Source organism: Anser cygnoides, chromosome 1 (genome assembly GCF_040182565.1).
Source record: "Anser cygnoides isolate HZ-2024a breed goose chromosome 1, Taihu_goose_T2T_genome, whole genome shotgun sequence".
Lineage (NCBI taxonomy): Eukaryota > Metazoa > Chordata > Aves > Anseriformes > Anatidae > Anser > Anser cygnoides.
In genome coordinates this window covers 7,253,980-7,280,738 of record NC_089873.1, presented here as the reverse complement: position 1 = coordinate 7,280,738, position 26,759 = coordinate 7,253,980, and the positions used below count along the sequence as shown (strand labels likewise).

The window sequence follows — 26,759 nt, the reverse complement described above, 5'->3', positions numbered from 1 at the left end:
GTAGAGAAGATGGAGTCCGACTCTTCTCAGAGGCACAAGAGGCATTGGACACAGGGAAAATTTCAACAATACACAAGAAGCTTTTTCAACGAGAGGGTGGTGAAACAGGGGAACAGGAGCTCAGAGAGGCTGTGGGATCTCCATCCCTGAAGGTATCCAGAATTTGACTGGACATGGTCCAGAGCATCATGATCTAGTTGGGTGTGCTTCAAGCATCAGGATGGACATGGAGATGTCCAGAAGTCCCTTTCAACCTGTGCAATGCTTTAATAAAGTGGTTATGTCATAGTCCTAATGCATCTTGCAGAGTTTCTGGCAGACTTCCTTGCAGTTCTGCCTATAATTACGGTTCAATTATAAACACTACCTATTTTTCTAGAAATCAATAATCTGTGAAAATTTGCAGTTGAATTCGCTCCATCTGTATCTCATTCTTCCCTAAAAGCTTTAATAAATAAGTTAAGTGGAAGAGATAGGTTTTCAAAATTACTTTAAAAAGAAAGAAAAAAAAACAAAACTCTACTTGGAGTAGCACTGTTGTAAAAAAAAAAAGTTTCTGAGTTGATGCAGTGGCACTATTAAAATAGCAGTCGTCACCCACTGCAGAGATCAGTGTTTCTCAGGAGCTGAGCTCATGTTACCAGCGCAGATCCTGAAGCTTGGTTTAACCTCTTCCCTTGGTCCCAGCAGGGAAGAAGAAGGAGTTTCAACAGATAAATTTTGTCTGCGTTGGTACTACTAGGTACCACTGTAAGAACAGTGATCTTTATTGGCATGTACAGGATTGCCCAAATGCTAGTGCGTGATCCCTGATAGGGGAGCCCCGTCCTAAAAGCTGTGATGGAGTAAGGTGCTGAGGGCGTCTGAGGATCTTTACTCAGCCTGGCTCCGATGGCACCGTTTTTCCCCTCAAAGAGCTGGGCTATCAAGCACTGTGGTTTCATTTATTCCAAGAAATGGCTGAGTCAGTATGAAATCTCCATGAGAACAACATCATGTTGTTTGCATTATTTCATTAGGACATTCCTCTACCAGATACCCTTTAGTGGCACTTTTAGGCCTTCTCTGTGGCAGAGACACGAAAGTGGGGGGAAAAAAAAGGCTACATTCATGACAGAAATGAGCAGAGAACTTAAAGGAGAGACTGTTTGCTTGAAAATTGCTCTCCTTGTCTGAAAACATTTTAACTGCCATCCTTACGGGTAATTTAACACCTCTGTAACAGGATGATTAGCCAGGAATAAATTCTCCCTTTTGACTTTGGATATTCAGTGGCACTTGTTGAATCAGTTGCAGTGCTTCTCCTGGGCAATCAATTTCCCTTGTGAGCTGCATCAATCTTTCCCTTAGCACTCAGAGGAGGGGGGGAAGAGAGATCAGAAGTGGTTGTTTTTTTTCCTTTACGTTCCTGACAACAAGTCCAGCCCTGCACGAAGGTCCGTTCCTGCAGAAGTAATGAGCTGTGATCAGATCTGCTGGGGAGATTTATGGCACGGGGTGAGGTACAGCTCAGGTGGACCAGAGAGGTGAGGTCCCACTTCTGCCTCCTTCCTATTCCATTCCCGCTCTTGCTCTCCGAGGCTGCTGTACCCTCTTTACACATGCAGCCAGCAGCAAGCAATAGCCAAAATTTCACCTCGGGCACGTGTGGAGGGTGGCCTGGGGACAGCCTGGTGTCCCAGGTTGTCCCCAGGCCCCGGTCACAAACACAAAGTGCTGTCCCGTGTTTGAAGTAGGAGTCTTAAGGCATCAGTCAGGCTCCCATTGTATTAGGGATCATATGAATTGAGAAGAGAAAGATCATTTCTACCTTCGAGGAGCCTGTGAAGCGTTGCAAATCGGACACTGGCAATATACGGGGCTGTACTGACTTCTCTGGGAAACCTCCTGAGTCGGTCCAGGCTGCAGAGAAAAACATTGTTAATGCCTTTCATGCAATGGCTTTGTGAAGTTGTTAACATGAAAAGAATTCGGAGGGTGTGATTACTTTGGGTCCCTTTGTGCTTAGCAGCTAGCACTGCTTCAAAAGTCTGTGTATAAGAATTCTAAAATTGACAGTTTTTGTTGCATGCTTCTCCACCCTATTTGTGTGACATTTATTCCCAAGGATGACAAATTCCTTCAGCTGGGACCAGTTTTCTTTCTTTGTTTGCTGGTCGTTAGTGAACAGTTGGCTCTGAGGCCTAAGCCCAAGACTACAATAGCAATACTAACAGCCATAATATTGTTTCTATTTTTGCTCTCGTTGACTTTGCACACACCTCTCAGTTGTGTGGTGAAAATCAATTGCATCAGTTTCGCTGCATTTATAATTTCCTATATTGTTTGGTTTGCTGTAAATATGGCACAGAATTTCCTTTTGTGTATGGGTTTAAAGACAATGTTGTTCATACATGAGCTATTTTTACAAAAATATAAAATTGGACCTCTATGGTATTTGTTTTTCTCAAGCAAATCTGCTTTTTTAGTAGCTTTATAAAGGTTCTGTTCCACCCAGCTTGGCAGTATGAGAACTGTAGAGATTTCTGCAGTGGTAGGTCTTGTGTCTTTCAACAGTTTGCTTGCTGACTTAGAAAATGAGACTGAGAGGCCACCAAATGACCAGATGTTCACTTCTCTACTTCTACCGTACGGAAGGCAGCATTTAGAAGTGCCTACCACATCTGGAGACTCGGTTCAAAGTACTTACTCTGTGAAACATTGAGTTTGACCCTGTTTTTGCAATCCTAGACTTGGCCATTGAAATGCTCTTTGTTAAGCTGACAATTTGATGTAGTTTGTTTGTAATCTTCCTCAGCCTCCTTTTCTCGGTTGTGGTGGCACGTTTGAAAAAGATATCTTTTTATTTCAGTCTTCACAGAAAAATACTGCACTGCTAACCATGTGGATAAACTTCCTGGTCCTAGGGACTGGGTCCAGATCCTTCAGGATCAAATTAAACTGGCAAGAAGACGATTAAAAAGAGGCTCAGGTATGTATAAAAAAAAAAATAAGGAAAAGACATGTGAGTGTAAGACTAAAATCTGAGAGCCTTTTCTTGTTGACTGTAAGCGTTGTACACGGTCACTCTGTGAAAATTTGACCTCCCAGATTTTAGCAGGTTTCTGTGTAAAAGTACGGGGTGACACGTTCAGGAGCGGTCTTTGCAGCTTTTATAAAGTCTTTTTCAATGTTGTCTCCAACCTCTTTGCATTAGCAACCAAAACTTTCTTAGAATCATCTCCTGAAGTGGAAGGGACCCATGGGGATCTTTGAGTCCAACTCCTGATCCCACCCAGGGCAACCTAGGAGTTAACCCATCTATCTATGAGCGTTCTTCCCAGCGTTTTATGGGATTTGAGTCATAAACCAGCTGATCCAGCCAGGGTTGTGGGCAGAAGTTTTTAAATTCCCTGTTATTTGGCCCTGCCAAGCCACTTACCGTACTGTTAGGCCATAACCTAAATTACCTTTCCTTCCAAACTCTGCGTCTCTGGAAGGACAGAGGAGTTTTCTCACACTCCTAGCGAAAGAATCGGCATCGCTCTAGCAAAAAAAAAAGACCCTCCCACACTGGTTGTGCCTGTGAGGACCTACCAAAGCAGAGGAGTGTGCTTGCCAGCAGTGAGTAACAGGTAATTTGGGTAGGGATTTGCAGCAAAGCCGCTCAGCTTTGCAGAGTAACGTGCAGGGCAGCTTGGGACCAGCCTGACAGAGCTCGCTGGGCAGCGAAGGCACAGTTTGAAGCACCCACCCTGAGAGCATCCGGCTGCGTCGCTTTGCCCATGGGCTCTCAGTTGCAGTGATGAACGGCAGTGCGCAGTCCCGAAATCCCCCGTGGAGTTCACAGGAACCTGAAAGCAATATCGCTGATTAAGAGATGTTTAATTACTTTGCAAACCTGAACTAGTCTCCTTCCCGTCTTCGTGCCTCGTGTCCTACAAGGGGCTTTCTTCACACTTCCTACTTTTCCCTTCTGGTATCTCTTAAGGCTCTCTTGTGGTCATATTTCCTGCCCATCTCTCCCTTGGAGCATCTGACTTCACTGTCTGAGGTGCGTCTCTTGTGCCAACGTCCTTAAACGTGTTCCTTCACCGTTTCCATGTGTAGCTGACTGCCTCTTCCCCTCTTCCCTTCTGCCCCTCACCACAATGAAGTGCCGATTAGCATCCACGGGTTGAGGAATGGGAAACTCGATGGCTCAGCAGGGGATGCAGTGGTCCTGCTGGCTATGGAGAGGTGAGCTAGACGGCAGGAAAAGGCAAAAACATCTCTCTCCGGCTCCATGTGTCAGAGAGCCAGTGTTTTCTGTCCAAACACATGCTGGCATCTGAATTCTTTATCCGCAGCTCTGTTAATTCCAGGAGGAAAAAGCGTAAAACTAAGGAGAACGAGGAGCACCCAGAGGTGGGGGAAATGCAGATTATTCAGTAGCATAAGCTTCCCACCACTAGAAACCACCACTAGCCTTAAAAAGGGCTTTTTGTGCATGTTGGGGAGGGAGGAGAGAGGGACACGAGGTAATCTCGTTAAAGACAGTGTCAGCTCACTGAGGTTGTACAACAGGACTGCTTTCTGCCCCTTCCAAAGGCTGGCGGGGCAGAAGGCTGGAAATGCAGTTTCAGGCTCTGATAAGGTGAAGAGCACAGCGTGGGATGCGGGCAAAAGAGGGTCTTTGGGTTGTCTGCAGGAGATCCCTCAGGGAAGAGGATTGACCTAATTTTGTTTGGATTTTGGGTTTCTTTCATCCTTTTTTATTTGCTTTTCTTGGTGCCTCTGCAGGGTATTAATTAAAATGACAATGCCGTTCTGCTTTTGCCTTTTAAACAGGGCCACTTCCATCTCTGGTCCTTTCTTGGGATGGCAGAATCGAAGCAGAGGATATTCTTTGTACGTGGGCAAGACTATGAAGAAAAATAAGCGAGGCTGAGTATAGTGAGGGTGAATAAGATAGGCTCCCGTCTCTGTCCCTGCCTGCAGAGTGAGGCTAACTCATCAGCCGGCGTGGGCATGAGTAGTAAACAGAAACACACCTAACAACCCCTCAGTTTTATTTACTAAAAGAAGTACATCGTAACTGCATTGTAGAAAGGCTCTTTTTTTTTTCCTGTTGTTTAGTTTGCTCACTGATCCCTAAGCGCATCGTTTTCTTCCTGCCGCTTGGCCACAGGCAGACACGTTCTTTTAGATGCAGCAGGAGCGACTGAAAATGCCGCTGTTGTGGACAGTATCCACTGCTTGGAGTTCCCCCTTCTACGGCAGAGCAGGAGCAAACAGGTTGCAGTCTTCATCTTGCTGAAGCAAGGTTATTTGGTACTTGAGTGTTACAGCCGTGAGCTTCTGGTACGAGGAGCACAGAGCTGATCAGATGACGTCTCCATCCAGTCCCATATTTTGTTTCCTATGATGCCCATTAGTAGATGCCCAGGGAGGTCCCCAGGGCCAAGGGAAAGATGGGATGTTTGCTAGCACAGTCTCACAGTCCTCAGAAGTCTTAGCCTGATTTAAACCTGGCTGCGTGGGAACAATGCAAATGTGAACTATTCATTGTGAAACCTTTCTAAAATTGTCAGCGCTGTGGGTAACTCGCCGAGACCAAAATGGGAGAGGAGGGCAGTTACGGAGCGAGGTTTGATCTGCTTAGGGGAAAAGATGTTCCCAGCCTTCATCTTGCAAAACGCTGGCTTTAAGAACCCGAAAACCCCCAAGCAAGTGTCCTCGCTTCCCTACTCCCCAGTCACCCTCTCTTAGCTTTGTCTACTTTTGCTCCCTGCAAAGCTCCAGCTAGGCTTGTGGGCATGGGCTGAGGTTCCCGAAGAACAAATTGGAGCCAGCATTAAGCTAGATTGATCTGAGACTTTCTAAGCCATCGTGTCTCCCTGCTGGCTGATCATGCTGCTTTATCTAAATCAGTTTCGAGTTTGTTTCGATGCACAGGCTTTATCTGGGAAAAGCTTAAGGTGGTCTATTTATTTCACAGAAACCACAAAACAACTTTTTAGTCACCACTGAGTTGTGCTAAATTTGAACAGCAGAAGTATTTAAGAGACAAGGGGCAGGCTTTCCATTCTGTTTGCCTTCCCCTGAGCCATTTAGTCTATCCTCTGATTAGTTTCTCACTTCAAACCAGGCAATAAGACACTGCATTCATGAGCAGCCCTGTCTGCTTTATCCTGTAGAACATTATTTCAGTCTGATAACGTAAATCCTGCTCTAGCTTTCAGTGATATTAATGATTTCAAAGTATTCTAGCAAATGAGTGAGATAGGTCTGCTTTTTGTACCTCTCTCTGTAGGGTGTATTCTCTCGAGGATTCCCAAATTAATTGAAATCATGATCACTGGATGATAGATGCTGTCCAGCTTCAACCTTATTTATCATGTTTGGCTCATCTCCTAGAATTAGGGATGGAAAAGCTCCCTACTTGGGAAGCTAATCAAAAAAAAAAATCCACTTAAAAATTCTGCTTTCTAGAAAATAGTTCCCCTGTGTGGATTTTGAAAGGTTGTTATCCTAAACCAAATAAAAATTCATTTAAGTTCGGAATCAGTGACAATATTTTTCATAGCTAGAAATATTCTTTTTTTAATTTATTTATTTTTGCTTTGGCTTTTTCTTAGTTCTTTGAGATTATTGCCTGAGATCTGAGACTTGGGTAGGGTTTTTTTTTTTATTTGTTAGATCTGAGAATAAAGCTGTCACTACCATTAAATTTTTATTGGCCTTGTTCAGTCTTCTCAAAATTTCACAAGTCGGCTGTCACAAAGGGGAGAAGAGACTGCGAGGTTAATGTTACAAACAGATGTTATAATTAAAATTAAATAGTATGATAATATTCCTCAGCCTCGACTATCGGTCCTGTTTCATGCCAGCAGCACAGCGTCCTGGGGCACAGCTTCGGAGTGCCAGATCTGCCTTTCTCCCAGCAGAGAAGCTTCTTGGCTTCTGGCACGGGATGCAAAGTGGCCCTGGAAGGGAAGGAAGTCAAAGGAAAAAAAAAATAAAATAAAAGATGTCTAGGTTTCCTCTTTTTTTCAAGCAGTGTGAATTACTGTGGAAATCGGCTTGTAATTTACTCGGCGCGTTCCCCACCGCGTGGTCTTTCCACCCTACAGAGAGAACATGGGTCGGGGGCTGGTGGCCTTGCCAGTGGCCTTACAGAGCCAGGCGAGCGTTAGCATAAAGATCTAAGAAGGGCGAAATCAGAAGGACTCGCTGCTCGTGTCACCTCTGTGCTAGACATAGTATGGAAGCCTTTTGATTACTAAACTCTTCATCCCTTAATAAGCAGCGGGTCAGGGGCCACACATCTCTTGCAGGAAGTTCCTCCTCCCTTTTTACGTTTTGAAGGGAGTACATAATCCATTAATCTGTAACGTCTGCCCGTTGCGTAGCCAGGGAAGTTGATGCTGTGTGACTAACGCTCCTGGAGTACCGAGGGTAGGAGCCGTTCCTGCAAAGCGATTGCTTTGTGCATAACCTGGAAGCTTTTGATTGCCGTACTCAATAAAGGAGAACGTAGCGATGTTGGAAAACATGCCGAAACTTTTCAGGCAGGATTAATTTAAATTACAATTCCATGACGTTTCATCCTTGAATTGTTGTTTAAAATTAATATTACTTTGTTGCAATGTAAAAAGGCTGGGAAAGAAGGAAAAATACTTGCACGCTTTTTGGAAATTTGCCTTTTCTCCCACATCCTTGTTCAAACCCCTGCTTCCATTGCCTCGTGTAACGTTTTGGGAGGGGGGTAGAGGGGCTTGGTTGTTTTTTGGTTTTTGCTTTCTGTTTCTCTTCATCCTTCTGATTTCCCTGTTTTGTGCTTCTGATCCGATGCCTATGTATTATAAGAGATTGTGTTGATTTTATTTTTTTTTGCTTAGCAATAAACACAAGACCAGGAAGGATGTCGGATGTAAGCCCAAGATGTGACACACTGCTTTCGTGGCTAGTATCTTAGATAAAGATAGCGATATTAAAATGAGCTACTCTTGCAACAATCTTGCCAGCCCTGAGCATACATGTACTGCTGTCCAAGGAGCAAAACAGCAGGTGTATACTTAACAAACATGGACACCAGAAGCTAAACTGTTTTTCTGGGAAAAAAACAGACCTCTAAGGAAATGGCTAGTAGGATTGTTTTGCAGTAGCTGTTGAGCTCTACCTAAGCAAAGGACAGAAAAGAGTGTTAGAATTCCCACAGCAGAACCTATTCCTGCTTGCCTTGTCTTGCAGGCTGGCTCAGGACATGTGAAGTTTGGCTGGCAGTCCCTGGGTGTGGTTGTTGAAGGCAAACCTTCTTTCCTGCTTGGAATGCAATGGGAGAAGGTGCTGCTTTACATCCATGTTAGGAGGTCCACGTGTTTATCACGCACTTGTGAGCAGGAGCTTTGCTGGTCGTACTTCACCTGAAGCTGTGGCTACACATCCAGTGTCATCAAACCAACTGGGACAGCCACTGAGAAGTGCACGTCTTGTTCCCACTCCCTTCCTGGCACTGGCAAAAGCATTCACGGGGCCACGTTGTCAGTTTTTAACTGGACCTGACCTCTGTGGCCATATGAACGTTTGTGCTGGCGTGAGGAACGGGGCTGGAACAATCGGTGGTGAGCTGGACCTCATCTATCAGCACCGTATCGGTCTTGTGCCAGATTAAAATGGCCAGGTAACTACTCTGTTATCAACAAAGTTGGTTCTGCAAATTTGGAAACTCAAGCCCTTATCTGTGGAAAGCCAAGTACTTCCTAGCCTCCGTTTGTTTCTGTGTGACTCCTTCCTCTGAGTTCGAGTTTAGCCAGGCGTGAGGAGGGCAGTAAGGTAGAAAGAGAACCACATTTCTAGAGCTGCTTCTGGAGTCACTGCTGAGACTTCCAGAAAACCTCTCACTGGAGTGGACAGTGTAGCTGGTGGCATGGGCCTTGATACTGGTAGAGGGAAGACTTTCAGACTATTGCCAGCATTCGTGTCATGTCTTGCTTCCCCCATTTTCATGGCTTGGGTCCCTTCAGCCCATGGGGCCGTTTACGGTTACATCTCTTGCGTGCCGTGCTGCAGAACCACTTGGTGCAGGTAGTTCTTCGTAACATAGCTACAAGTTGGCCTCAGAGTGTGACCGCAGTAGTATATATCCTATCGGTTCTTTCCTAGCCACTCATTTCACCACACTGTCTCCTCCATCCAGTCCTTCCATCGCTGTTAGTCCAGTCCAGATGCAAACCAACGTAGAGGCAGAGAATCATGTAACCTCTTCCCATTTATTGAGCTCCACGCTCCTTCCAAAATTACAGATTTTTTGCAATAAGCTGTAGCAAGCACTTAATTTCTTTCTGCTCAGTGTGTCCCCCTCTCACAGGAAGGAGAAAAAGTTATCAGTTCAAGGCACAATCAGAGTAATTTGCAGGTCTGTGTCTTGTACTTGTTAGGGCTCTCAATTTAAACCTTCCACGGGAGGAAAGCTGTTTAATATTAGTTGTTTTTTTGTTTGCTTCTGTTTTCTTTATTACCTGCTTGAGGGTAGGAAGGCTTTGCAGAGGGATCTGGATAGGCTGGATCAATGGGCTGGGTCCAACCACAGGACATTCAGTGAAGCCAAGTGCTGGGTGCTGCACTTGGGGCACAGCACCCCCAGGCAGCGGTGCAGGCTGGGGGAAGAGAGGCTGGAAAGCTGCCCGGCAGGAAAGGACCTGGGGGCACTGGTCAACAGGACCAGGGAAGTGATCGTCCCCTTGTGCACACCTCAAATGTCGTGTTCGGGTTTGGGCCCCTCGCTACAAGAAGGATGTGGAGTTGCTTGAGCATTGCTCAAGCAGAGAAGAGCAACAAAGCTGGTGGAGGGACAAGAAAAGAGTTATGGGGAGCGAGTGAGGGAATTGGGGCTGTTTGGTCTGGAGAAGAGGAGGCTGAGGGGAGACCTCATCGCTCCCTACAGCTGCCTGAAAGGAGGCTGCGGCGAGGAGGGTGTCGGTCTCTTTTCTCAGGTGACAAGTGATAGGACACAAGGAAATGGTCTCAAGTTGTCCCAGAGGAACTTTACATTGGATTTTAGGAAGAACTTCTTCATGGAGGGGTGATCAAGCATTGGAATGGGATTCACAGGGAGGTGGTGGAGTCCCCATCCCTGGAGGTATTTAAGAGGCGTGTGGACGTGGTGCTTAGGGATATGGTTTAGTGATGGGACTTGGTAGGTCAGGTTGATGGTTGGACTTGATGATGCGGAAGGTCTTTTCCTACCTAGCTGATTCTGTGATTCTTTAGTTCAACTAATTTTGCAGAAGTGAGTGGAAAGCATAGAGCCAAAACTCTAAACCGACTTCCGTACAAGTAGGAAAGAGAGCAGCCTCCAGGGATGGATAGCCAGGGGTAGCTGGAGGAAGGGAATTTTAACGTGGCTCAGCAGCTGGATTAGTTCATCTTGTGATGTCCTCATAAAGGCAACAACTCAACATCTTTGTGTACAGCTATAACAAAGATGACCAGGACGGTTAGCTTAGTGTCAAGCGAGAGCTGAACTAAGTTGCTCAAGGTATCTATGGCCTTGGGTAAATTTGGTGCCTGTGGAAAATGTGCATGGAACGGAGTTGGTACGATGCACATCCACCACACCGCACGTGTACAATGTAAGGGACTTCACCTTTATGACCACATCTAGTGTGCTTAAGTGCTCTTGAAGATCTCATTGTGTTTTAAAGGCCTTAAATATCATGCTGAATTGTCAAAAGACAAAGGTAATGGGATTTTGAATGGGGATTGTGTGGGTTAGGCACCTAATTCCTGTTAAATGCCTGTAATTTACTCGGGGTTCAAACGCACACTCCAGGGTACTACAGCCGGACAAGTCACTGCACATCCGCGGAGCCACATGAACCATCCCTATGCATACCCTTGGCCCGTGGCAAATAGGAGAGGAACAAATTAGGCTTTTAGCCTTCCTTTACCGTGGGCTAGATTAAGGCAAATGATCTTGCACATGCCGTGAGCTAAAAGCAAGCGTGTGTGTATATATACACTGTAATTGCCTGTGTACCCGCACGGTTACCCGCTGTTGTAATTCTGCTAGGTGCCCACCTGCACCTTTGAAGACTTCCTGCCCCAGCAAATCTCTCTCTCCCCAGACGACCTTGCCTGTGGTCACGGAAAGTTTGGATGCAGAAATTCATACTTTCCCCTTAGGTGTCTGATGATGGCAACTACAGGAGGATGGAGTAGAAGCCGTAGATGGCTTAACAAACAGGACTTCTCTTATGTGATTTTACAAAATGATTGCAGCTCCCCTTATCAACCTCGTATGTCCTGAAACCTTAAAAGGAGCAAGCGTTACTGCAGCCCATTGCTGGCACAACTGCTTATTAATACCAAAGCCTCTCCTAAGTTTGCATTTTTATTATATGACCTTTTCCTCCAAGCAGTGAGTTTTTAACCGAGCGGTAGCAAATTGCAGCTGAGGAAAGTAGATAGAAAATGCAAAATCACTCTACAGTATGTAGCTTTTTAATCGCGTTCCTGTATTCAGTCAAAGTAATGAGATTTCTTGTTTATATTTGTAATCAGCAGAGGCAACTGACTGTGATGAGAAGCCGGACATTTCTTTACTACAAACAGGTAAAATGCATTAAAATTTTTATCAGCTTCCAATGTTTGTGTTTGTTTATTGCGCATAAGCAGTTTTCAGTAATCCTGCCGTGCCATATACATTCGGGTAATTGCACACGGGACCCAGCTATCTACGTTTTGAACGCCCCGTATTAAAAAAACAAATGCACCGGAATCTTAAAATTTCCTCCTCTATTTCATATTCATAAAACCTCAAGGTTCATGGCAGCAGCTAAGCTAATAAGGCCGGTAAGTCACCCTTCTTATTCCAAACAGGATCTTGCGCTCATCCCTTCTATTTCTGGGAGTTTTCGGGGTTCTTAACAGTGTTATGGGTAGGGACAGACTCAATGATTTCTATTGTAGCATCTGTTCAGTTGGGCAAGGTAGTAGCAAGAATATCTTGGGTTTACAGAAGGACTGCATGTTATATGCGTATGTTATGATAGTTAAGTGTTGTCTTACTTTCTCTTGGAGTGCAGGCACCCTGCCTCAAAGCCTGGTAATTGTTAAATAGCAATGTAGCTATGCAGGGCGGGGGCTAGGAAATATAGTTTTTTGTGTGCTGCTGTACATCGTGTTAAAATCGAGATAGGCTGAGAGTGAATTCTGAAACACCCTCTCGTTAACAGGCAGTTCATTAATAAGTGCCCTGGTGGTAGGAACAGAGTTCCCATCCTCCCAAAACTGCGTGGAGCCAGAGTGTGGGGAGGTGGCCATTCCCCCGTAATTTCACAAGGATGCAGCCTAACACCGCCGAAGCCAAAGGAAAAGGAGGGATGCTACAATAGATGCTACGGATGCTACAAGAGCTTTAGCAGATGAGCAGGGTCACAGCCTGCAGTCCCTTTTTATCGGATTCCTGAGGTGTAACAACAAAGCGCGGCTGGAGATCAGCCGTGCAATTGCTGTGAAGATGAGAGGACGTGGCTGGCATCGGGTTGCTGAGCACACCCCGCGGTACCTGGAGGCTCGGGGTGGTCGGGAGAGCGACACCGCAGCATCTGCCTTCGGCAGGATCACTTCCTAATCCCTCTTACGTAAGGGCTGGAGAAGGGGCTTTCAGCCGCCACCGCTGCGTGCTGGGGGCCAGAGCAGCAGCTGCCAGCCGCCGAGCACGGCCGGTTGAAATCCTGCTGTCAGAGCACGTGCAGTTACCAAGGAATAGGAGCAGCGAAGCAGCGGCGAGGACAAGCAGCTATAGTCTTGTTCTGGCAGGGACCCAGTGGGGGCTGGGAGCACACGCTCGCTGGGAGCTGCCGTGCTGCTTTCTTGGCCAGCCAGTGAATATTTCAGGGTACTGTTGCGATAATAGGCGCAGGAAGCTCTGCTTTGAGAGGTCTCTTCCAAGTGACATCCTGTTTGTTTCCTTTATCAGGGAGGGAAGCGATTCCGTTGAAAGAGGGCCCTAATAAAGCTTGCTAATGCTACGGAGCGTTATCTTTTCGTTGCTGGAGTAAGCGTATTAAGGCGCAGAGTTACCGGATTGCTGCGCTTTTCTGTAGCTGCTTCTCGCACCTCGTGCTAGCAGTGGAAACGAGCGTGCTGAGACGGTCGTGGCAGAGAAGCCAGCTCCCCGTCCACCCTACAAGCGAATCACCACCAGTGCGCTCTGGCTGCTCGTACAACTCGGAGCATCACACCGCACACACGGTTCTCGAGCCGAAATGTTTCTTTTGCATGTGCGTGTCTCCATACTGCCCGTGGAAGGATGCCTAAATAAACCACGGTGCGATTTGCATCGGTGGGGGAGGCGATGCTCGCAGGCCGCACGCCAAGCATTTGACTCACACCCATTATTATATGTGTGTGCAAGTGCCTCTTTATAGTACGTATCAATGTAATATCACACTGTTCTTGGAAGCAAATGATTTAAAGTGATATACAGACAGTCTAATGACAGTAATTACGACGGAGAGCCAAAATACAGATGCTTTCTATCGAGGAGCGTCACAAAAGAGGTGGAATGGAACTTTTATAGAGGTCTTTCCCTGCCTTGGCACAGCTGCTTTTATAGGGGGTGTTACTGACAGGGCGTTAAAAGAGAGCTTTAGCGTGATGTATTCAGCTGTCTTCTCTGTTTAGCTTGAAAATTCGCCTTGCTGACGGTGTTTGTACGGCGCCCGGTGCGGTGGGCCTCCCTCGCAGGTGACATCTCTTAGGAGATAAATCGGGAACGGTCGGTGGTTGGCGTGGGGTGGCAGCGGGATAAAAGTGGACTGGATCAGGTCGCTTGGGGGGAGTCGTGCCCGAGGCTGGGCTGGGAGGAAAGGTGGGGTGCCGGAGCCGTTTGTGCCGAACATCGGGCGGTTGCTCTCTTGCTCTCCACGAACTGAACAAACTCGGGAAGCGAAAGCGCCCAGGCTGAATTAAATCAGTGGTGAGTGTTGGTGCACAGAAGGGAGAACTCAGATTTCTCTAATCTGCCTTTTCTGCTCAGTCAAGGCTGCCTGTGACCCCAGTGACATTATGAACACGATCCGGGGGTATGTGGGCTGTCAGTGCTGCAGTTCTTCAACCTACGCGTTTTCAGATCACAGCCTATGGCTGGCTGGCATTTCATCGGAGACACCGCAGTTGGAAGCGTGCTCGCTCCCAGCTCTCTTCACAGATGATAGGAGAAGGAATAAGTTCAAATCGGCTACATTCACAATTGGAAGAGCCTGTTCTTTGGTGCCAGGACGACTGCTCTGAATGTGGCTCATTTACGTAGGTGCCTCCAGCCAGGTTTGAATCTGCTCCTTCTGGGCCCGCAAGCGGCAAAGTCCTGGTCTCCGGGGGGAAAAGAGGTGTTTTCTTTCCAAAACCCTCTTTTGGAACTCAAAAGCCTTGTAAAAAATATAGCTGGTACATTCTCCTAAAACTAAGGAAGATGTTTTTGCCCAATTATATTTTAGCACTTCAGAGCAAGAATCATGCTCCCGTTTTAAAATCACCCTAGATGCTGAGAGTGCCTTTGCTTTGAAGGCTGATGATTGAAGGGTGTTTAAAGAAAATTGGAAGAACTGTAGCAGTTAAACTTGCTGGGAACTTTGGCAGAATAACAGATAAATCTCAAGAAAATGCTAGAAGAGTTGTCTCTAACAAACCTTAGGAAAGCTCCGATAGTTCCAGCTTCTGCGCGTACTAAAGCGGGCTGCTGCTTAAGCTGAAGTCTGTGTCCAGAGCTGAGCTGAGACGGATCAGGCAGCTCCCAGGCTAATTACTGTGGAGTGGCTGGAAGGACCGATTAGTTTCTCGTTGATGTGGGAACCTGAAAGGTGTGAGATGTATCTTTATCAGAATGAAGACGTGGCAGCTTTTGGAGTCTTCCTGTATGAGTTGGCGTTGCGAAAAAAAGCTCATTTTAGTTTGGTCTACGGTTTATCTAAAGTATCTGGATTTTTTTTATTTTTTTTTAAGTATAACCCGTAAGTTCTGCATACGGAAACAAATTTAAGACAGCTGCAACACCCTTTTCATGAATCCTCATCTTGTAAATCACATTTGGAAGATACGCGCAGCCCAGGGCCAGGAGGGAGCCCTCCTTATACCCGTGCTTTGGACCACCGCTGGGCTGAAGGTTTCATACAGTTTCTCCACATTGGGGTTAATTTTGAGATGAGAAAGTATTTTGATATCCCTAAAAGAAGCGGAATCAGTAACATCCCAATCCTCAGGTCCGGGGGTGATACGGCTTTGTCGAGAGATGAGAGCAATCTCTTCGGGAAGAAACCAGCGATAAGAAAATAGCAACGATCCGATTCTGTATAGGTTGTCTCCTTTTCTCTCGAAACACAATATCAAGAAAACGAAACTTCAAAAAAAAAAAAGAACCTTTTCGAAACCTTAAATATAAATCCTTTATTGTAATATAAATCTTTATCCTTTCAGTGCCTGATTGTGAGTCTTCCCTTTTCATTGGGTTGTGTTTGCCTTTTAGGCTGATTGATGTCTGTCTCCTATTTGCCCTGTGTTCTTAGCGCTGTAGTTGTAATTCTTCTGTCCATCTTTCATTGTGCTGTTTAGAAAAAACACGTTCTTAAAGTGGTTTAAAAAGACGGGATATAATCATACAGCATACCTCTGTTTTTTTGTTGTTCTTTTTTTATTATTTTATTTTTATTCTGCCATATGCATTTAGACTGCTGTGGAGTGTTTTTTTTTTCCCTTTTTTTTTTTTTTCCAAAGAACATCCAAAAGTATGTACTCTAGGTTTAAAATTCATGGGGTGCTTTTTTCACTTCTTCAGAAACCAACTTCAAAGTGGGAAGCAGCGCAGTGCAGTTTGTGCCGCAGTCTAACGCGGCGCTTTACATCTGAAGTGGGGCGTACTTTATTTTCTGTGAAAAACTTTGCTCACTTTTTTCAGTATGAAAAAAATATAAATCCATTTAATTTGCTTTCTTTAGCAGGTTGGGCTTTACTCTAGATGGAATTCAGCAGCTGCTGTCTGCAGGTACACCAACAGTTCAGCCCCATCACAAATTAGAATTAGAATCCAAATATATAATTTCCAGCTTTTTGTTTTGTTTTGTTTTTTTAAATGTATGACTGAACTGATTTATTGAAAACATTTTTCTTTTAAACTAATTTCATTTCCTAAAAACGTTTTCCTTTTAAACTAATGTCCTCCAACTCTTCTTCCTCCAGGTAACCTTTTCGACACCACAACGGATAATCTGATCGATGCACACCCAGATTTTTCTGTTTAACCTTCACGCCGGTGATGGTAGCGGTTATAAAACATCCTCTCCTTTGAGTAATGTTCCTGCAAGATCGGTGCGAGAACTTCAGCCTCCTGCGGGACGTGGACGTCCGTACAGCTTTCCCTTCGAGTTTGTGTTGTTCCACGCGTTTTCCATGTACCCTCAAGTAACGAAACCACCAGGTTGTTTCACCGGTTCTCATCTTAATTCAAGATGATTTCCCTCCATATCTAATACGGTATTTAATTAGGGTGGTAGCCACTCTACCTGAAGACGTTCTCTTGCCTTTGTTTTTTCCTTGGCCGTCGTACTTTCCCACATGATTGTGTGCTTGCGTTTCATCTTAAGCTACGCAGAGGTGGGTGAACACAGCTGGATGACTCTTCCCCTCCGTGGGGACCGTGGTGGCGTCTCTCCTTCCTGAACCCAGGGGGCTCGATGAGCGTTTGACTGGTAGAAGTGTCCTGCTCTTGTGCTCCTGCAGACCCGCTTTTCCTTTCCTGGCTGCTGTTTCTCTGTTTAGAGACCCGTAGTGCAAATGGCCAGGCATACACAGCCGTAATTAAAAAGTCCTGGCTGGATCTAGCAGGAAAAAGAGCAGGATACGTAGCAGCAGTGCCCATTTCTGCATGCGTAGCAGGGAGAAGCTGTTCCTCGAGCAAGCTGGAGTTGCCCTCCGCGGTCCCAGCGTGATGGCTCTCGAGCAGTTTTGTAGTGCTGGTTGCTGGAGGGAGGCACGCTCTCCTTGCTTTCCCTACCACCTCAATCTCAAAACGGATTAGTTTGCAGATTTCCAGGACGAGGGTCTGCACACTGTGATTTTGCAACCACTGCCCTTGGGGACAATATTTTTATTATTTTTTTTAAAAGTCACCTTTTGACCGGCACTCTATTGATGTCTCGGCAGTTAAGACGAGTGAATTGATCAAGAAATTCACCCTCTTAGACGCAGAAAGCATCGGTCCTTTCAGGTCAGGGCTAAGGGAAAATCTTACGCGGCCCTCCTCCGTGCAAACTGCCACTTCCGCACCTTTCAACAGCACTAAATTCACTTTAAGAAACGTAGGGGAAAAGTCTAGAAGGTCTTACCTGCAACATCTGTCGATCAGCAGAGAGTTTGAGTGGGCTTCCTGCGATTCGAGGGAGAGATTGCTATAGCCTTCACCACTGTGTTTCATTTTCCTTTGTGTATTTTAGGTGCATCTTCCCCCCCCCCCCCCCCCCCCCCCTTTGAAACTATTTGGCCTTTGAGTGTTTCAACTGAAGTGCTATTACCGAGTGGGATGTTTCTTTTTTCAAACTATTTAAAGATTTCTTTCATTTTTAAAACCCCCTGAAGCCCGTTTCTCGGAAGCTGTCAAATCCCCACAGATGTGGCGTGTTTTCCCAGCACCTGAGAAATCAGGCTGCCAGCCTTCCCCGCCCGCAAACGATGTACTTTTAGGAATGACCGTGTCTTCTCGAAAACTGTGGAATATATTGAATGTGCACTGCGAACCTTAAAAAAAAAAAAAAAAAAGTCTTTCCTTCCTTCATGGCTTGGAGTTGTCTGCATAGGGCGGGGGCAGCGATGCCCCCACGCCGTGTGTCCGTATCGTAACACTTCAGCAATGGAATCAGCGTTTTGTAAATTTTGAAGATTGCGTTGGTGTTTACTTACTGTGACTACTGTTCAGACTTTCTTCAGAGATCTTTTTATAGGGTTTATTAGAAAAAAAAAAGAAAAAAAGAAAATCATTCCATATTTAGGTAAAAATGTCTCAATCTTCTGTATATATGTTTTATTAATATGTAAATATTTAGATATTTTTAAATTACTATGTTCTTAATAAAGCGACAAGGGACTAGTTGTGATATGGTGTATAACATTGTGTCGTGTTATCGATCTCTGGGAAACCCTCTTTGTCAGTCCAGAAAAGAAAACCTACAATAAATAACTTTAATTGAACGTGCCTTCCTGTGTTTTGTACTGGATTGCCGTATTTCAGAGGAATTACCTAGGAATTCGTGGACCAGGTAGGGAAACGTATGGAAAACCCCGCAAGTTGCTACCACGATGCTGTTTTTCTGACTGGCTCTGATGGAAACGCTTCTGCCCGTCCATCAGAACAATGGCTATATCCAATCGCGTAATAACTCTCAAGTATTAAGTGCTGATATGCTTGAAGTCTAGTTTTAATTGAATTAGGTGCCTTTATAATCTTCACTTAAAAGGTTAAGCTCTGCTTCTATGGAAACAACACATAGGGAGGGCAAACCAACATCCATAATTTGGAGTGGCCGCGAAGAAATACGCCCGGTAATTTATTATCACACCCTCGTCAAGCGTTGGTTAGCCTTAGAAAATATCCCCTGCAAAAACACGCTCCTGGCAATCTCCAGTCGAAGGGAAGAGGGCAGAGCACTCGCCGCACCTTGCCCGCTTTCTGCGAGGAGCGCCGGGCAGCAGTTGATGGTGAAAAGTCCTGCGACGGTTTCGTTTCCGCTTCGGTGGTTGCACGGAGCATCCGCGGGCATCGTGCAAGTCACCTGGGTCCCTGTCCATCGTCGTGAGCTGGGAGAGCTCCACCTGAGTCCGAACTGGCTTCAGATCCGAGTGCAAGTCGTCGTTCCCACAAATAATGACCATTGAACTTGGTGGAACAAATCCATCCTTCGCTGAGCGATGATTTTCACCGTCCCACTCTGCGTTGCGAGTCGTCCTCGTGCGGGTTTGTTCTGCTTGATTTTTTTTAAATCCCGGGGCAGGTTAACGCGCTGTTATTTGTAGCTTCGTGATACGATCAGGGACGAGAAATGTCACCGTGTGCCAGGAAACGCAACGGCTCAGAGGCCGTGGCAAGGATGCTGCAAGGATGCTCCAGGACGGAGCCGGCACCGGAGCTCCACGCCGTGCGTCCCGCCGTCCTATTTACGGGACGCTAGCGATGAAATCTTCGGGTGAAAAAAAATCCTTCTGAAGCTTAGCAGGAAAAGGATATCCTCGCAGTGACATGAAAGGAAACGGGAGCCCGGGCTTTATAAAAAATGCATTAACTGCGAGGCAAGAAGAAAGTCATCTGAAGCCTGTGTGACACGTTGGTTTGGAAACGGCTGGCAGAGGGAGCGCGCCGTCACACCGCCCGGGTTTTGGGGGACTGGCGGCCCCGACAGATCCCACCCTGGAGCTGTCAGTGGGAAGACAAAGCTGCATCCCCGCTGGGCGATGCAGCTCTACATTGTGGTGGGAAAGGTGAGGCACGGCCCCAGGAAAACCCCAGAGATGACAACGGGCAGCTGGGGTGTCCTACCCCACTGCCACGTCCCCCTAAGGGGACAGACACAGCCAGCATTTCACGAGACTGAGCGAAACCAACCCGCTTGCGCACGTTCTCCCCAAAATCTCAGATAAGCTGAGCGCCTTCACCCCTTCCCCGCCACCGGCTGCGTCACGGAGAGGCGGGCAAGGGGTTCCTACAAGTAGGTCAGGTATGATTTCTCATCCGACGAAAGCTAATAAAAGGCACTGATGTGAAACCTATAACATTATGTGTATAAATAATTTAGCTCGGTTGTGTAAACATTGATTCTGGGTTTAAAAAAAAAAAAAAAAGAATGAATTCCATCAGCTCTTCCCCCTCCCTTGCGTGCGTACGTCGTTATGTATGACATAACGGGGGCAGAAAATAATTAGCACTTGGGGAATTTGGAAGCCGGGGAGATGCCCCACATGTTTCTGCGTTGGGTCCTTCCTTCACCCAGGCCCTCACAGAGGGATCAGATGAGCAGGGGAGCAAATTACAAACAAAGACATCATTTTTGTCTTGTAATTGCAGGTTTCCGTTGACCAGAGGGCTGGTGGTGAGAGGAGGCTGTGTTTTGTACCCCATGTTCTCCCCTCTGCTCTTCTCCCCTCCCTTTGCAGACACATCCACCTGGGAGACATCCCAAAAAACGCCTCGTACACAGCGACGCTCCTGCCCTGCAGCATCTCTGGAGGCACTGGGCTAAGAAAATGTGGGCAGGAGGGGGACGAGGGGGGCTTTGTGTGTCCGGACACTGTGAGCCCGTGCAAAGTCCCCAGCAAGATGCAGCGAAGTCAGCACGGGGGGATCTGGGCTGGCACCAGCGTGAGGCTCTTGCTGTTACCGCAGCTTAGAGAAAGCAAAGATTAATGTAATCGTTTAATCCCAAGAGATTTCAGGATTCGCTGAGATACATCTCATGGCTCCATTCATCGCGGCACAGGGGGGCGTGTGTGAACTGCTCTGTTCCCATCCGGGCACACCTCTGCTCTCCACTCGTTTCCCTTTTCCAACCCCTTACACGTGCACTTAGAGCCCAGCTCAACCCCACGGGCTTTTTGGCTGGTGAGGATAACGCTCACGGACGTCCAACGAGACCCATCGTGCCACCCCAAATCCAGACTTTCTGCCCTGTTTGCAGACACCAGGATGGAGGCAGCGATGACCCCGCTGAGACCTCAAAACGTGAGCGGGATCGGAGCGAGGATGCTGAGCCCAATTGATTTATCTCTAAACTAAGTCACTCGCAAGACACAGACCGCAAAATGTGTCCAGAGTGTCCTGGGGCTCCTAAAACCACCAGAACCGCCACCAGGCTGGCACGAGCTGAGCCAACACCTCCCTGGCAGGTGGCTTTCAAAGACCTCTGATGGTGGAGACCCTGCGTCCAGGCCGTATGAACTGCTCCCGACTGGGTCTGCATCATCCCACCGCCCAGCCCAACGGGGTGCACCTTCCCCTGGTGCCAAAACCCGGGCAGCAGCCTCTGGGCAGAATTTGGGGAAAAATCAGTGCTGCTGCTGCGAGGACTCTTCGTGTCCTGGCTCCTCTGCCCGTAAGGGCATCACCCGCGGAGCACAAAGCGTGCCAAAGCCCGGTGCGTCGCCAGAGATTTTGCATTTAACATTTTTTACAGTAACGAGCTCCTGCGCAGCAAATTCGCTGCCCTTTGCTGAGCGCCCATCACTGAATGTCCCTTGGGGAACCGGAGGCTGGAGCGGGAGAGGTTGGTCCCAAAACTGGGAGCTGCTGGGGCAGGGGAGGAGCAGGCAGGGACGAGGGACACCTTCTGCCACCCCTCCGGAGCTGCGCAGGATTGGTGCTGAGCTGCTGAACCACCAACCTCTTCCCAGGCTGTAGGGTTTTCCCACAAGCCGGCACCCACCCTAAAAAGCACAGTGGATGCTTCCTCCAGCAGAAAATCTCCTCCAGCTGGCCGTGGCTTTCCGAGAGCTCCCGATGATTCCTGCTTGCTGCTACACGGGTGGAAAGTCCGGGTTTATGGCAGGGGGGTTTGCCCTTCCTGCTCTGCGCCAGAGCGCCGCGTTTCTTTCCGGGGTTGTCAGAAAAATCAAAGAGGGCAGCCAGGGGAGACGTGAGCGGTCACTCTTGTGGTGCTGCAGAAATACCCTGGGCTGGAGAGACCCAGGCTGGAGACGCTCGGGAGGACGGCGGCGAGACCTGGAGGACATCACCACGCCGGGGCTCCTGGTCCGGGGCGGGAGGCACCGACCTCTTGCTCTGAGCAGTGCCATTTGCAAAGCTTCACCCGGTTGGCATGCAGCGGGTGCGCAGACCTAGGAAAAAAATAAATAAATAAAATAAAAAATCCTGGAAATAAGGAATCGAACGGCAAAAAATCCTGCCCAAGACGGGAGGCTGTGGGCACCCCGCGCCGAGAAGGCGCTGGGCGACCTTGGGCCGCCTGGCTTCTCCTCCGTCCATCTCCGTCCGTGGGAGGAAGGATGGGGCCAGAGGCAGAAGGAAACCACTTTGCTCCCCTCCAAGGCTCCCAGGCGCAAAGGTTGATGCGCGCCCGGCGCCGTGCCCTTTGCAGGGCGGCGAGGGTTTTGCTGGGGAATCCAGCTCCCTTCCTCCAGCAATAAATTGCTCTTCAGCTATTGCCATCTTGTGGCGCCCGTGACCTGCTGCTTGTGCCTCTCCTCTGCTAATGGTGCTGGGGGGAAGCGGCAGCGTACACAGGCAATTTTGAAATGAAATGTAAATGAATCAGAAATGCCTCCGGAAGAGCCATTAGCATAAATCCAATCAAAGGGCTTTGTTTAACTCGTTAAAAATGACTAAATATTTAGTGAGCGTGGGTGGGCGAGGTGATTCCTGCTCACACTCGGCGAGTTTTAGAAGCAAAACTCCTTCCGCTGTCTTAAATGACCGAACTTAGAGGCAATTTTCCATCCTGAACTCTGCCTCCTGGCTGGGTAACTCACAGAAATATCACCGCGCGTGCAAGGAGGCTGACTCCAAAATGGGATCTCTGCTTCTAAAAGCAGCCCGAAGGCTTCGGGGCCACGTCCTGCCCACCGCAGGGGATCCCTTGCAGCAAATCCCACCTCGGTCGCTCAGGCAGGGGATGCGGTGCAGCACGCTCCTGTCCTGCCCCACCAACGGCTTGCTCCCATCGCCTTTGCCACGGGCAAGAGCTGCTCCGACGACAACAATTTGGGCCCAAATTGGGAAGGTTTCTTCATCTTGGTTGTAGCTGTGGAGACCCAGAAGGTGCACGCAGGGCTGACGGCTGTGCTGGATCGAGCGGTGTGAGCAGAACCTGCGCTCCGCTGCCCTGGTCCACCCCGTGGACCCCTGGTGTCCACTCCTCGCCCCCCCCCTGAAGTGCCACCAGCTTTGGCACAGCCACCAACAGCAGGAATCAAAGTGTTTGTAGGAGCACAGGTCTGTTCCCTGACCTGTTACACTGCAAACATGTGATATGATAATAATAAGTAATAAACTAAGAAGACAAAAAAAACCAGACAAAGATGACAAAAAAGATGAAGACAAAGAAGACAAAGACGAAGACAACGAAGAAGACGATGAAGAAGTTGACGAAGAAGAAGATGAAGACAAAGACAAAGACAATGAAGAAGTCAATGAAGACAACGAAGATGATGATGATGAAGAAGAAGAAGAAGAGGAGAAGGAGGAGGAGGAGGAGGAGGAGGAGGAGGAGAACAAGAATGAGAATGAGGAGAAAAGGAGAAGGAGTAGGAGTAGGAGTAGGAGTAGGAGAAGGAGAAGGAGAAGGAGAGGAGAAGGAGAAGGAGAAGGAGAAGGAGAAGGAGAAGGAGAAGGAGAAGGAGAAGGAGAAGGAGAAGGAGAAGGAGAAGGAGAAGGAGAAGGAGAAGGAGAAGGAGAAGGAGAAGGAGAAGGAGAAGGAGAAGGAGAAGGAGAAGGAGAAGGAGAAGGAGAAGGAGAAGGAGAAGGAGAAGGAGAAGGAGAAGGAGAAGGAGAAGGAGAAGGAGAAGGAGAAGGAGAAGGAGAAGGAGAAGGAGAAGGAGAAGGAGAAGGAGAAGGAGAAAAGTCTTAGCTCTGCAGGTTGGGTTAATTCAAACAACTGCATTAAAACCAGCAGTGGCTCCATGCGTCTGCAGGCACAGCTCCAGCAAGAGGGCAATGCCTTCCTTTCGGAGCTCTTCCCTGCAGGTTTGCTCTCCCGCACAGAGATCTCACTCGATGATTTTTGTTAGTGAGGGTGTTAATTGCATTGCTGGAAATCAAAGCATCTGTCCCTACCATCGCAGCCATTGGTAGGTTTTCGCTTTTGCTGCCCTGTGGGGTCCTGCAAAGGCAGCGGAGAGGTTATTTAGTGCCAAACCTGGGCGTGGGTAGGAGAAAATGCACCCAGACGGTGCTGCAGTGGGAGAGAAGGGGCAAGCGGCTGCAGGGCAAAGGGACGGAGAAATGGGAGGATTTAATGGCATGGTCTTCACCGTCCCTGGGTGTTTTGGTGTTTGTTTGTTTGTTAATGCTGGAGAAAAACAAATCCTATAAAACAAATCAGTAAATCCCGCTGTCTCCTGACCCAGCACCTTGCAAAGGGCAGCACCCAAAGCAATCGGGGTCGAGCCCAAGCCACCCGGCACATCGGTGGCGTAGAGGAGGGCATCCCACCCTCTGCTCTGCAGGATCCGCGCTTTAGGAAGAGAACCCCGCCGCGAGGTCTAAGAAGAGCGAAAGCAGGGCTTTTGCCTCCTGATGGGGCTTGGGCAGTGTTTCCCCCATTGGTCCCGCCGATCCCACCCAGCCCCGCAGCCCGGACGGGGCTGGCAGCGGTGGGAGACCAGATCCGTGGACGGAAATTAAGCAAGAAGCCTCCTTGCCAGAAAATCATCTGAAGCGGGTGGTTCCAGCTCGCAGCAGCTCAATTTATATTCTCCGATGGCTCGCTGGCAGCTGCGCGCAGCTCCATAAAGAGGCACGAGACGGGCAAGGCAGACGTTCCTGCTGGAGGACGATCGCTGGCGCGGTCGGGCCGCACCCGGGGCTCGTGGTGGTGACTCAGGGCTGTCCCCCAGGGGAGCACGAAGGGCAGCAGGTGACGGGGATGCAGCCCCGATGGCTTTGGAGGCGGCCCACGGGAGCATCCCCGCTCCAAACCTCTCTTGGTGGGGATGCCAAGTTTCTGGGGCATCCGAGGAAAAGAAAGAAAGGTTTCTGGGGCATCTGAGGAAGAAAAAGAGAGGTTCCTAGCGTGGCCAAGATGCTCTATGACAGCCGTGAGCACTGCAGAGGGTGCGGGCAGATCGGGGCAGGACTTATTGTGGCAGGACGTGTCTTGGGAGAATCAAGTCCTACAAAGGGTGAAGGGCACGAGGGGGAAGGAGGGGTGAGTGTGGTGCAGCGTGAGACTTGAGGCTGCAATAGGGAAGCGGGGAAGATAGGGGATGGCTGAGGTGGGAAGGGACCTCTGGGTCCGTCTGGTCCCATCCCGCTCCAGCGAAGGCTGTAGGCTCACCAGCCCCACGCACATGTTTTATTTTCCGCGTGGAGACCACACGGGCAGTAACAAGGAGCAGCTCTGCGGGATCTGCCCGGTAGAACCCGAGGACGAGTCTGCAAGGCTGGCCCTGGCTGTGTGTTTTTGCGGGGGGGGGGGGGGGTGTTAGCAGCGGGCAAAGGGCCGCCCAGCTCAACCCCTTCGGCTGCGGGGTGGAGGTGAGACGATGCTCAGAGCGAGGTGGGAGCGCGGATGGCAATCCCGTCGTCGCCTGGGTCCTTCCCCAGGTGGGGATGCCAAGCGGGTGGCAGACTAAAGGCAGAACATTTTAGGAGAGGTTTTGGTAGGGCCAGGAGGGATGCAGCAGGAAGCCACCCTGAACTTTGTGGGCATCTCCTGCGAGAGCACGCGGACACGTCTCATGTAGGAGCATCCCGGGGAGAGCCCTTGCTGTTTGTACAAGCCCCGTGACACCTGGGGCAAATAAACAGGCGGAAAACAGGAGGGGAACGCTCCCCTGGTGCTTTCAGGGCGAACACGTGCAGCAGCAAGGCATGAAACGCCGCAGAAGAAGCGAGGAAGAGACGGGAGCTGCAAGGGCACATCCTCACAGCAAGGGTTGGAGCGGCTTTAAAGCGCGAGGCCGATTTCCCCTCCGGTGCAGATGTTATCTGCGCGGATGGGCCCCATCTCGTACCAGCAGGCTCTCGAAACAGGAGCCCAGACACCGCTGGGACCCCCCGGGCTGCTCGGGGGCAGCATCACCCCCTGCTTCGGCCCCCCAGCTCCGGCCCGAGCCCCTGCCCATGGGCGCATCCCCGTGGGCACCCCCTGCTCGGCTCGGAAGAGGACCTGGAGCGGGTGCTGAAGCTGTATTTCTTGCCTTTGACTCAAGCATCTGCCAAAACGTGCAAATCCGGCTGCTGGGGAGCCGATTCGGGCAAAGGCAGCTCCAAACGCTGCCTGCAGAAACCGCGGGGACACGAAGGAAGCGGCACTTCCTCGCACTGTCCTAAAACACAGTGGAAAAAAAAAAAACGTATAAAAGCTGCTGGGCGGGCACTGTTCTGTTTGGATTTTGCACAGACTTTTGATAAAATCTCCCATCAGAGCCCATTAAAGCGCCTTATCGGAGGTTAATGGGGCAAAGTCCCCGCTTGGCGATGGAAAACAAAGACGTAACGAACATCTGCTCCTCGGGGCAAGGAGGGGGAAGCACTGAGGCACAGAAGAGGCCGCTGCTGGCATCATTACTAATTAATGCCGTCCGCGTATTAATGAGAGGCAGGAAGAAGACAGCGAGGCAAGGGAGGCTGAGAACAGCCCAAACTTAGGTCGCTTCATCAAAGCAGGGACCTCGGCAGGGCGCTGCGTTGTGAAATGGGTTCTGCAAGGCGAGAAATGAAGTTGTAGCAACAAGGTCAAAGCTCCTGCACCAAGAAAACTCAGCGTTTCCCTCTCAGAGCAGGAGAATGCTTAACGTACGAGGCCGTAACTCTGCCGATGTTAAGTAAATGCATGTGTTTAAGCATAGGACCGGCCCTACATGTCAGTGGAAGGAGTTGTCTCCGCGCATTGAGCTCAATATTCAGCACGATCAGGGCTGAATCAGCTGGTCGGATTTTACCAGCAACGGGTATCCCGAAATGGAAACGAATTTTCCCAGCAGTGGGAATTCTGAAATGGAAATAAATAAATAAAGTCACTTTTAGTTGCCGCTCCTTATCCTGGCTTTAATCAGCTCTGCTTCATCACGCTCTCGTG

At 48.7% G+C, this 26,759-nt stretch overlaps 1 protein-coding gene across 8 annotated transcripts in view; it reads left to right on the top strand.

Moving 5' to 3' along the window:
• The window catches only part of BEND7 (BEN domain containing 7), a 47,406-nt gene extending 29,202 nt beyond the window's left edge, over positions 1–18,204 (top strand). The window contains exons 7-10 of one of the 8 annotated variants that reach the window (XM_048062582.2): positions 2,852–2,971; positions 11,527–11,577; positions 15,960–16,006; positions 16,201–18,204. In XM_048062582.2, the coding sequence (XP_047918539.2) occupies positions 2,852–2,971; positions 11,527–11,577; positions 15,960–15,979 (191 nt within the window). In that variant the 3' untranslated portion in view covers positions 15,980–16,006; positions 16,201–18,204. Of the gene's footprint in view, positions 1–2,851; positions 2,972–4,809; positions 4,870–11,526; positions 11,578–12,200; positions 15,733–15,959; positions 16,007–16,200 lie in introns of those variants that run through there. The other 7 variants (XM_066978594.1, XM_048062580.2, XM_048062579.2 and 4 more) reach the window with 7 other exon arrangements.
• The last annotated feature ends 8,555 nt before the right edge of the window (positions 18,205–26,759 follow it).